The sequence below is a fragment of the Xenopus laevis genome, chromosome 4L, assembly GCF_017654675.1.
Source record: "Xenopus laevis strain J_2021 chromosome 4L, Xenopus_laevis_v10.1, whole genome shotgun sequence".
In the NCBI taxonomy this organism is placed as follows: Eukaryota; Metazoa; Chordata; class Amphibia; order Anura; family Pipidae; genus Xenopus; species Xenopus laevis.
This window is the reverse complement of record NC_054377.1, coordinates 99,146,944-99,159,263: the sequence shown is the minus strand read 5'-3', so window position 1 is coordinate 99,159,263 and position 12,320 is coordinate 99,146,944. Positions and strand designations below refer to the sequence as shown.

The 12,320-nt window shown below is 35.6% G+C and overlaps 1 protein-coding gene across 2 annotated transcripts in view; it reads left to right on the top strand.

Annotated features, from left to right (window-relative positions):
* Window positions 1-11,320, top strand: part of plppr5.L (phospholipid phosphatase related 5 L homeolog) — a 96,068-nt gene extending 84,748 nt beyond the window's left edge. For both annotated transcript variants that reach the window (XM_041589279.1, NM_001092703.1), the window contains 1 exon segment: window positions 10,729-11,320. In XM_041589279.1, the coding sequence (XP_041445213.1) occupies window positions 10,729-10,761 (33 nt within the window). In that variant the 3' untranslated portion in view covers window positions 10,762-11,320.
* Window positions 11,321-12,320: the final 1,000 nt, after the last annotated feature.

Below are 12,320 nucleotides of genomic sequence, written 5' to 3'. Positions count from 1 at the left end.
GGCCAGTTTTGCCATGCATTGCTCATATCAGATACATAATTCATCTATCTGTATACTGTAGGACAAGCAGAATCATTGTAATGAAAGTTCTGACGAAGACATTGGGAACACTTACACCTTTAAGACTCGGTTTGGAAGGCTTCTCTCATGGTTATCTGGATTGAATCGTTATGATCACAAGCACAAAACAAGGCAATAAACAAATGTGCAAAAAAGCACCTGTGTGTTGGTGTGCTGTGTTTCGATTAGGATACATAGATGTGCAGTGCAAAAATGACTTCTTTATAGTGAGAAATCTGGATAAAAATATAGTGCATGCTGCAGCCATAATGATCATGCTATTTCTAAATTATCGTATAAAGTGCACAACAATATTGGCAAGATTGCATTTTTTCATCATAAATTAGGATTTATACAAGTGAAGAAATCACATAATATCTTTTACAATAACAAATAACTTTAAAGTCACTGAAACACATCTGTTTACCGATCTCTCTGTCTATCTCTTAGAACTAAACCCAAAGCAATATAACTTAGCTTGTTACCACCCACCTCTGCTTCCCTCCACCACTTGCACAAGCCCTACCTGATGCTCATTCACAAACTCATTAAACCACACCATGACATCCCCCCAACACATGGTCCCTGCTGCCTGCAGATGCTCACTTACAATTCCTCACTTGGAACTGCAGCCCCCCCCCCATGCCAGGTAGCTGCCTCTGCTGCCTACCCATAGTTCCAGAACTGCTAGCTCATTATTTTATCCATGTTTTTAGAGGATAATGAAAGTGCTGTTTCAGGAGATTAATTATATTTTACAGATGAACTGAAAATTGTATCAGGGGCGTTAGAAGTGTGTGACAAAGGTTCTGCCAAATAGCATTATCAAGTTAGTAACTGTAGTCATAATCATCATCGCAGTACAATAATATTTTGTTAAATTCCATATGAATGTCTTCCATACAGAACTGACCCCTCCCCATAATTAATTTACATTTTACATTTTGTTGTTAATATGACGCACTCAGTTAAAGAATATGTATTGCTCCATGTAGTTTTATAAACACTTTAATAATAATAAATATGAATGTTGTTAAGGCTTATTAGTGATGGGCGAATTTTGGGGGGAAATTCTCGCAACGGCGCCGGCGTCTGGTTTTTGACACCAGCGTCCGTTTTTTTGGACGCTGGAATCCATTTTTTTTTATGCAGGCAAATTTTCGCTGCAGTTTCGCAAATTATTCACCTGCGGCGAATCACGGGAATTTGCCCCTGGCGAATAAATTCACCCATCACTAAGGCTTATATTATGTTTAGCAAATCACTATCTTATACTGGGGGTCTGTATGGGTGGTGTGATGTTAAGTATTTTATTTCTGTCCTTCTACAATTGATAATAAATATACTTGGTTATGAATGGATCTTTCCCCAAAATTCCCACCTTGAGGCCCTATATGCAAACAATCAGATCACAATGACAGGAATACAGGAGGATAAGGACAACTAGCCGACACAGTCCTCAACCAAACAGGATTTTTAAGGCCAGTCTGAGAGAACCAGATTATCTGCTGACTCGGTATGAAAGGGGCTAAAATGGTAACTTGGTGTTCATAATAACGATATAACAGGCCTGATTATGATATACAATTTTTTGTCCATACACACCAGATGTATACTTTAAACAATGCTAATGCCTGAAAGGAATAACATGAAATAATTACATAAGAATGACTAAATACTTCTATGCATCATCAACATAAAATAGGGCAATAGAAATGTGTCTGTATTATAAATGGCTTGTGTTGAGTGTCCTGTTTGGGCTGAGATAAGCACTATAGTTTGGTGACCTTTCTGAAAATTAGAACAGAACAACTTTTCTAACATTTTCAAAATGCAATAAACTGCCAAAATATAGTGTTCTAAGCTGTTCAGAAAAAATACAATAACATTTGCTGTCTGTCCAAATGAGATGTCATACCACAGGCTTACAACATACTTAAATACTTTGCAGTTTTGTCAGTATAGGGTTCAAGATGACTTCCACATGGCTTTTATTATTGATGATGATGATTATCACATGCCTTATTCAAAACACAAAACATATTTCCTTGTTAGTACGTGCATTGTTTTGAAAATATTTAAAAAAGCAATTCAAATTTAAATGTTTGAGGTTTTTTTGGTCACAACTCACAATTTTGAGTTTAAAATCACCAACTTGAATTTAAAATTCGAATTTGAGTGCTTAGTGATCCAGAACCAGGCAAATGACCCGTGTGCTGGGTGACATGCCGCCTCTTACTTTATGTTGCCCTAGGCCCGGACCTTTGTGGCCTCGCCGCAAATCCTGGCCTGTTTAAGGCACAGTGATCTTGTAGTTTACTTAACTTTATTTTAAATGCACTTTAGCTGAAACTACTTGCTTTAAAAAATAAAATCATAATAATTTAGTACAATTAATTCTGAACATACCCAATTTTTAAATAAATGTAACTTTAGATAATGACAAATTATAGCTATATACATATTTTCTGTACAGTCCTTCTTACAAGCCAATTTTTGTATTTTCATGGTGGAGAAAAAGACAGATTTCCGCAAAAAAAAACCCTAAAGCTTTTTTTAATGCAGTTACCTTTTTTTATTTTATATTGGTCTGTGCTTCCTTTAGTTATGGCCTGGTATAAATAACATTGACAAATATAAAATATGGTATGTTTCCACTCAAGTCCAGAAATCGTGACATATTCAAATATCAGTGGAGGCTTAGAACTTGATGTATCTTTAGGCTTCTACTTATGCCAAAGAAAAAAAGAAAAAGAGAACCCCCAACATGGAGTTACACCAAACCAAGGTTTATAAATTTGCACATTTATTAAACTTGGCTTGTTGTACCTCCTTGTTGTGGGTTAAATGTTGTGGGTTATCCTATTTCTTTTTTTCTTTGGCAAAAGTCAAACAAAGCCTTGTTTTCATGGATAGCCCAGTATATATTAAAGGAGAACGAAATTAACTAAACAACATAGGTTAAAAATATCAGCCATCATAGCAATATTACCATATTCCCCCAGTGCAGTTTTGCGATTCATAGTTTGTCTAGGACAAAGAGTCAAGTATCTCTATTCACTTAGTACAGCCTGACTTTAGAGGACCGCCTACCAATCAGGTCATCCCCCTATCATTGCCAAGACAGTTCAGTTAGCAAGAAGGAGATGAAACTATATACAGCTTACAAATGCAGCCAATAAAAAATGTCAGTCTTTTAGATAATTTCTTGCCGACCCCTTCACAGTCTCTCAACTGTATGTAAATCCAAAACCAAGCGTATATATGTTCCCAGAGGGATATATATAAGAGAAGAGATCAGCGCCTGTGGCAACAGAAATTAAAAACAAGCATAGCGTAATACGTTCCAAATAGGTAATATCACCCTGTGCATGCACTTAGTATTAAGTCCGTGTTTTCTCCCCTTTTTCCCTTAGATAGCTGTTAGTGGGGGGGGGGTGATAGGGTAACAATGGAAGTGATAGAAAGATGATGGCTTCCCTGCGAAGAGTTAAATATACTCCAGGAGTGCTTCCACCTTCTATAAAAATGCCTACTTACAAACCACAGCAGTGGTGTTATGCATGTAACAGTAAGCTCTTTTCTGGTCCCTCCTTTGGGTCACGATATTCCTTCCAGGTTCCAATGCCAGAGATAAAAACCAGTGATAGTGTAATACCGTTTTATTAAAAACAACTTAAAATCAATTAAAAAATTACACTCACATTTACCCTGACAGGGTTTTGCGCATTCAGTCCAATAAAAAGTCCATATGGGGTTGCGAGTAGTAGTTCTGCTTACTCACTGCCAGACTCCCTCGTGGTGCCTTGCTTCTGGGCTCTGGTGTCCCCCAAATTGTGCCTAACGCGTTTCGCTGTACGTGGTCAGCTTCCTCAGAGGCGTAGTTTCTACGTAGAAACTACGCCTCTGAGGAAGCTGACCACGTACAGCGAAACGCGTTAGGCACAATTTGGGGGACACCAGAGCCCAGAAGCAAGGCACCACGAGGGAGTCTGGCAGTGAGTAAGCAGAACTACTACTCGCAACCCCATATGGACTTTTTATTGGACTGAATGCGCAAAACCCTGTCAGGGTAAATGTGAGTGTAATTTTTTAATTGATTTTAAGTTGTTTTTAATAAAACGGTATTACACTATCACTGGTTTTTATCTCTGGCATTGGAACCTGGAAGGAATATCGTGACCCAAAGGAGGGACCAGAAAAGAGCTTTCTGTTACATGCATAACACCACTGCTGTGGTTTGTAAGTAGGCATTTTTATAGAAGGTGGAAGCACTCCTGGAGTATATTTAACTCTTCGCAGGGAAGCCATCATCTTCCTATCACTTCCATTGTTACCCTATCACCCCCCCCCCCCACTAACAGCTATCTAAGGGAAAAAGGGGAGAAAACACGGACTTAATACTAAGTGCATGCACAGGGTGATATTACCTATTTGGAACGTATTACGCTATGCTTGTTTTTAATTTCTGTTGCCACAGGCGCTGATCTCTTCTCTTATATATATCCCTCTGGGAACATATATACGCTTGGTTTTAGGAGATGAAACTGTAGGTGTGGTTATGTATTTACACCTTTCCTTCCCCTTTAAGTCCTTCCATGCTTTAAATAATTGTATTTTCTTGCACAGGACCAGGGTGCTGTATTATTTTGGACAGTTTGTTATTAGACATCAGGTAGGATTTTCCAAGCTTCTTTAAAAGTTTGTTATGAGGGTTCCCTGTCTAGATTGGTCGGGCAGAGGAAAGTTGCAGTAAATCTGAAATAAAAGCCAAAAAGACAAATGAGGATCGCAACTAGTGATGGGCAAATTTCTCCTGTTTCACTTCGCCGAAAAGTTTGTGAATTTCGCAAATTTATTTGCCGGTGGCTAAACGCGGATCGAAGATAATCAGAGCACAAGTCACATGAATGGGGGAGGGGCATGGGAAACTGACACTAGGAACACTGTTAACTGAATCATTTTGTAAAAAAACATGTTTTCCCATTACAGTATCCCTTTAAACGTTATTGTATAGTTAGAAAAATACGTCTTTTCATATATATATATATATATATATATATATATATATATATATATATATATATATATATATATATATATATATGCAATTCAGTTAAAACCATAACATTAAAATCATCAACATTCAAGAAGTATCGCAAGATAAATGTCTATAATTTGAGAATTTTTGAAGAAAATAAGTGGCATCCACAATTGCTAATCATTTGTGCTGCTGAGAAGTTTTCCAGTACCATTTGTGGGAAATCACTTAGATGTTAGCTTTAGAAATAACTTCTCAAAGTAGAAAGATAACGTTAAACAGAAATCTGCCTGTTTTAATCACAATGGAGTTTTCAAGTAGGAAGTAACTTGTAATAGTGTGTAACAAAAGTAACAGTAACTTATAGAGTTTGTTCATTAGTCAGCTTGACAACATGTTCCACTGGATACTGGCCTGATTTGCGACAAAGTTTTAGCACTCCACTTAGGGTAGTAGTCCATATAACTTTGCAACCATCTAGATTTTTCTGTAGGGTCTCTCCACATTTCCCCTGCTTCAGAAATTACCTCCCACTCCTCCTTCACTTCAGAGAGCCCCCCTCCCTTAAGTGGTGACATAACTCACAGACGCTACATCCAATATATTACCTGCTGATTCCCCAGTCTCTATTATTCTCTTCATATGCTGAGTTTCATAAAGCATTGTAAGAGATATCACTGATTAGATGGGTAAGTGAGCTTGTCTCCTGCATTAGATTCAAAATATAACCAAATGGCTCTCATAAACCATTGCAATGCACAACTTTTTTTATTTTATCCCACTGAGATCCCAGCAAATGTTTTGGATGTAACATCCTGCCTCATGTTCAGTTTACTTGCCTGTCCAGAACCCTCAAATTAAGATCATGAACTTTAGTAGGTAAATGCAGCAAATCTTTCAGGTCTAGAACTCACGTGAAGTGAAGAAGTGAAGAACTCACCAGTTTAGAGAAGGGGTCCAGGTGCACCGCCCTATGATCTAAGTATCCTATCGATCTGAAACGTGTTAGGTTGTGTCCTAGTGCACTTGAATAAATAAAATACTTTTTAATTGAAAAATCTGCCTGGAAGATTGGTCCTTGGAAGTGCCTGCTCAATTTCTCTATAAGGTTGTCCAGAACCCTCACCTTAGTTCTCTTGCTTTAAGACCTGGCTGCATTTGAGTAGTGGAGGGCTCCTTCCAATGTTAAAGGAAGCTGTTATAGGCAGAATTGTGAACTGTGACCAGAACCTTGGCGTTTGTTCTGGGTTTTGGGATACCAATCATGACATCGGGACTTTTTAATTGCACTGAGTAGTTCTTTAATGTTATGATCTGTTATTAGTCAGGAGGGTAAGTTTGTGATTTTGTGTTAAAGAGGTGACAAACTAAAGCACTTTTAAAATCTTCTAGGAAGAATGACAGGCCTTGAAGACTGATGTGTTATGTATAAAAAATACAAGTGACCAATCTTCTCCAAGATGAGCAATTGCAAAAAAGCTTGGTAGTATACTGTACAGTGTCCAAATCACTGATATGTGGTAACATAAAATACCACATCAGTTGATTAGGAAATGCATGGACATTTTACACAGGGGAACAATGTTTTTTGAAGCAAAAGTACTTGTTTACATCCTCATCGATGGTCCCTGAGAAGTTTTGTTGCATTTGGTTATTCTATGTCTGAACAACTTCATGAACAAATAATCAAACAGCCAAAGCTACATTCAAAGTTTACATTCAAGATATTGATTTTACTTAAATGGAAACTATGCCTCTAGAGAAGGTCTCTATACAAATATATCCCATAAAACAGTCTACATGTAAAACACAATTTCATATCAATCATTTTCATGAAAAAAAAAAAAAAATTTAATAATACGTGGTATTTGATAATACCATATGAAAAAAACTTGTTAAGTACTAAATTACACCATCTGGCTTGTATAAAACACTGTACTGAATCACCAACCAAAGGAACACATGTTTTTTCTTGTCAGGTAATTAGTGACACACACTAGGCACCACAAAATGGCATATCATAGTAGAAGATGTAAAAAGATATATATATATTCCACTTTGGTAAGATTATCTAATAGGTCACTTATTATGGTATAAAAACTAAAGTATAGTTTATCATTCAAGGGATCATTGTGATCCAACCTACAACAGGATGACACATTTTTGGATCAATGCAGAAGATTTTAACAATGCAGAAGAAATCAGTTTTTACATACTTTTCAATGCATGGGGGTTGTTTATCAAAGTAAGAATTTATCTCAATATTTTCTGCTACAAACTCCGATCAAATCCGCTCAGGTTTTTTATGCTTATTTATTATTACATTTTCCCGAAAATTTGCTTTGCAGGAAAAAATCTAATTTTCATGATATATTTCAGAATTTTCATCAATTTTCACAAATTTTTTTCAGATTTTTCACCTGAAAACTCAGAATTTTTCCCAAAAACTCTGAAAATTTCGGGGTATTGCCAAAAACCCAGCGCATATCAAAAAATCATTGTGACTTCTCCCATTGACTTATATGCAACCTTGACAGTTCTGAGATGTCGGATTTTATTAAAAAAAAAAAAATCAAAAATTTTTCGTGATTTTTGCATTCGGAGTTTAGTAAATAACCCCCATAGTGTGTGTATAACAGAGTGTGCATGCCGAAAACTGTATTAACAAAATATGCAAATACTACTAAAACTGCATGGTGAGTTGTATGCTTTTCCTCTGATTTTACTACTACTTTGGCTAACTTAAAGTTTATATTTTTTAGCATGTGTTTGCCAGGGTATGACATTTTTATTAACGTGCTTGTACAGGTTAAGAAAATATATATAAAAATATATATATATATATATATATATATATATATATATATATTCCTGATGACGGCTTAAGTTTTGAGCCGAAACGTTGAAATAAATTTGCATTATTTTCTACATGTGGAGCAAGTCCTGAGAGTGCGGTTCTTTTTTTGAATTTATATATATATATATATATATATATATATATATATATATATATATATATATATATATATATATAGGTTAACAATATATAGATATTTGTGGATATATATATATATATACAGTTCAGGCTGTGGTGCACTCCAATCCAGCAGAGTTTTACTGCCTGGGTGCTGTCATATATAGTGCAGATAGTCGTGTTCTAAGGAATGACGCACTCCAGGACTTCATAATGAGATCAAGCAAAGTGAAGTTTATTTGTCAACGTTTCGGACATGTTCTGTTTGTTATGTCTTGAGAAAGGTCCAGACTGGACCGAAACGTTGACAAATAAACTTCACTTTGCTTGATCTCATTATGAAGTCCTGGAGTGCGTCATTCCTTGGAACACGACTATATATATATATATATATATATATATATATATATATATATATATATATATAAAACCTATGCTGCTTAAAAACGGTCCTGTAGCAAGTAAAGGATTTCCATCTCCTCAGATTAAAAAAACTTGCTGGCCACAAAATGGACATTTAATTACTCACGGGATCAACTTGTTTGCTTTAAAACAGTAAACCAGTCTATTCTTAGGTTGTAAACAACCTGAGAGACAATACTCTCCTTGTGTTACAAATACAAATGTTACAAAAATATAGAGTGGATTATTATTATTACTTATCTTTTATTGACAAAATTAGTACATTATAAAACTCAAGCTTTCAGGTATGATATAATCCATCATAAAACCCCACCTTAAGCAGAGACCTAAATAGTCTCGAAAGCTCTATATTTTCTCCTTTTTAAAACCATTTTTCAGTTTAACTTATCCTATTTTGAGATTTTCAAGTAGCCTTAGGGGCACATTTACTAAGCTTGAGTGAAGGATTCAAATGAAAAAAACTTTGAATTTTGAAGGTTTTTTTGGCTACTTCGACCATCAAATTGGCTACTTTGACCTTCAACTATGACTTCAAATCGAACGATTCGAACTAAAAATTGTTCGACTATTCGATAGTCGAAGTACTGTCTTTTTAAAAACTTTGACTACCTACTTTGCCAACTAAAACCTACCGAGCACCAATGTTAGCCTATGATGACCTTCCCCATAAGCTTTCTTAGCAATTTCTGATCTAAGGAAAATCGTTCGATCGATGGATTAAAATCCTTCGAATCGTTCGATTTCGAAGGATTTAATCCTTCGATTGTTCGATCAAACTAAATGCGGTAAATCCTTCGACTTCGATATTCGAAGTTGAAGGATTTTACTTCGATGGTCAAATATCGAGGGTTAATTAACTAAATGTGCCCCCTCATATAGTTTTTAAATGTTGTTTTCCTTTAGGTTTTTTTGTGCAATGGGGCAAAAATTATACTGCATGTTCAAGATGGAGCTAAATTATAAATAATCTCTCCTTCTGAGTCTAGCATCTTTTTTAGAAAATGTTAAAGCTAATCTTTAGGCTGGTGTTCTACTTAAGAACCATCTTTATTGGCTGTGGTTTGTAGAAACTGGCATGGAACACACAACATTATATTGGATCATTTTATTAATATCTGTATATTATTAGAGTTTTATCTCTATTACCTCTAAGTATCCCAATGGCTTTTAAATATTTTTTTTTTTCCTTCTTCAAATCTTTATATATATTTTTTCCAAAAGAAACAGGGGTACAGGAAAAAGAGAAAGGGAAGGGGAAGTCGCAGGCAATTAAGTTTAGCCAGTAGTTTACTTTTCTTAATAAAGTAGGCGTACACTGGATGCATGACCTTACTATGTTATAACTAAAACAATTATATATTATAAAATTTAAAGCAGATTAAATTTAGAATAAAAAAACTAAAATAAAAAAATACCAGAGGGTTTTAACAGAGAGAAAAAAGAGAAAAAAAAAGGAAGAGGAAAGAGATCAATTGAGTAAGAAGAGAGAGTTTGCATGTAACCCACACCATTAATGAAATCTAACCAGGGAGACCATATTTTCCAGTATTCCTTTAAATATTTAGTGATAATTTTTATTTATAAAACAATTAAAAAACAGTAGTGTTTATTTGCCTAAAATCACACCATTATCTAAACAGGACAACATAATAATAAAAAAAGGTTTTGGGGGCAAATTTAATATTTGTTTTAGAAGCGATACTGATGTGTACCACAAACGTAGCAACTCCATGAAGAAAGTGATCCAGTTGCCTGACATCTTGATAGGAGCCTGAAAGCTTTGCAATAAGATAAAAATAAAGGGTAGAATTAGAAATATTTACTAAGGATTGTTTAGCCTTTAGAGAAAAAGACATCAGCCCAATCATTTCACAAATTCTCTTTACTCTAACATCTCAGACCCCAACTAGAAACATGGAGACATGAATTCTTGTTCTGTAAAGGAGAGCAACATAAACCTGTTTAATTCACCAAGCCACTGGAGTGCAACTACTTACAGCTGGATACAGGTAGACATGGCATCTTGCTTGTTGACGTAGGCATTTCCAACATCATCTCTAATAAATCAGACCATATTCCGAAACTAAATACACGAGGGCTTATTTAGCATATGACTGCTTGAAGGATTAACAAAAAAAATACCGGCAAGTGGATGGTTAAACCTGACTGTGTTACAGTTTTTGATATTTTATGAGCTACCTACTAATTACAGTTTGTTTTTTTGTTATAGAACCACCTCACTGCATTTGCAGAAGTCACATGATGCTGAATCAGATGCCTACTCTCTGCACTGGACCTCCACCCTCTTCACAGTCCACTCATCTCAAATGAGACCTATTTGAAAAGAGCAGGAAGTACAAGCTACCGTACCTGGTCTATTTAATAATTTTTACAGTATCAAAATATTGTTCACATCTGAAGGTTGTTTTGTAATTATACCTTGTTTTCCTTACTTTTTCAGAGAACCATTGAAGATGTGTAAAAAAAATGTGCACTAGTCAGTATTTACAATGCCCCACAATTCTTTTTTTTCAATATTCCATGTACAGTACTCTAGAGTAGACCACATATTTTAGTTGAGGTTTATTCAAGCTAATTTAGCATGAAATGATTCCCATATAAAAAAAAAAATCCAATATGTACAATACAAAAAGAAATGTATTTATGTTCTGTGCTTAATACAGTTTGCACATGGTATTTTGCTAAATATTTCAATATATGATTTATACTTAATGTTATATCAAGACTGGTGCTTATGTTTGGAAGGGAAAATGCAAATTTTTACTCTATGTATCACAATTAAAAATTTATTTATTTGGAAAGTTGTCGTGTACTGCAGAGAGTTTTCTTTCTATTTCATCTGTAGACCAAATGCAGATTAATCTCTTTAACATATGTGAACACACTTACTGTAAATATAATGGTGTAAATAAAGAGGAAGCAGACTCCGCAGTCGCAAGGAACATTGTGCCCCGGACTGTGGGGTCTGCTTCCACTATAACTAACAAGAAATCTCCCCTCCCCAGCCGCTCTCTTACCTTTGATGGGTAACGGGGGTGCAAGTTGGCACAAGGCAGGAAATGGGAGAAGGCAGAGTGGAAGGTGGGCAGGAGGGTTGAGAGGATGGGGATTGGAGTGCGTCGGCCCCCTGAATATTTTTTGCAGGGGAGCTGAGAGCACTCTAGTTATGCAACAAACTTCAAGGGTCACTATAACCTTAGGTTTACAGGGGAACTATACTTAGTATTTGAAACTACCTGCATGCACAAGAGTTAAAGGGGTCCTCCACCCAAACAATTATTTTCTTTGCATCTGATACTGTTTCTCTGAACCTGTATCAGATGATTCGCTTCACCGAAACATTCTCAAAAGGTGAAAATTTGTCGAAATGCAATGAAGTCTATGGACAACAACATTTTTTTGAGGCACAACAAATTTGTTTTGATGGGCAACAATTTTTTTCACCCATTGGATCCTATGGATGTTATTTTTGCAGCAAAACTTCATACATCACTAATTATAACCAAAATAGAAGCTATGTAGATAATGCAGTTTGTTTGTTGAATATATATTCAAAATTTCCATTAGGCAGACCCATGAGGAAAGCAATGAATGAAGTTATACTGGTCATCAAGGAATGGCATGCTGGTCCTTAAATGTTTCTAAAACTGTGGGCCTTCTTGCGAAACTGGTGAAGCCAGAATGAATTCCCAGACCATCTCCATTCTTTGAAAAACCAAAAGTGTTATGCTGCTCTAAAACCATTCCCAGTTATTCTGTGAAAACATTAAAATAATTATGTAAGAGTAAATTTTGCAGGCG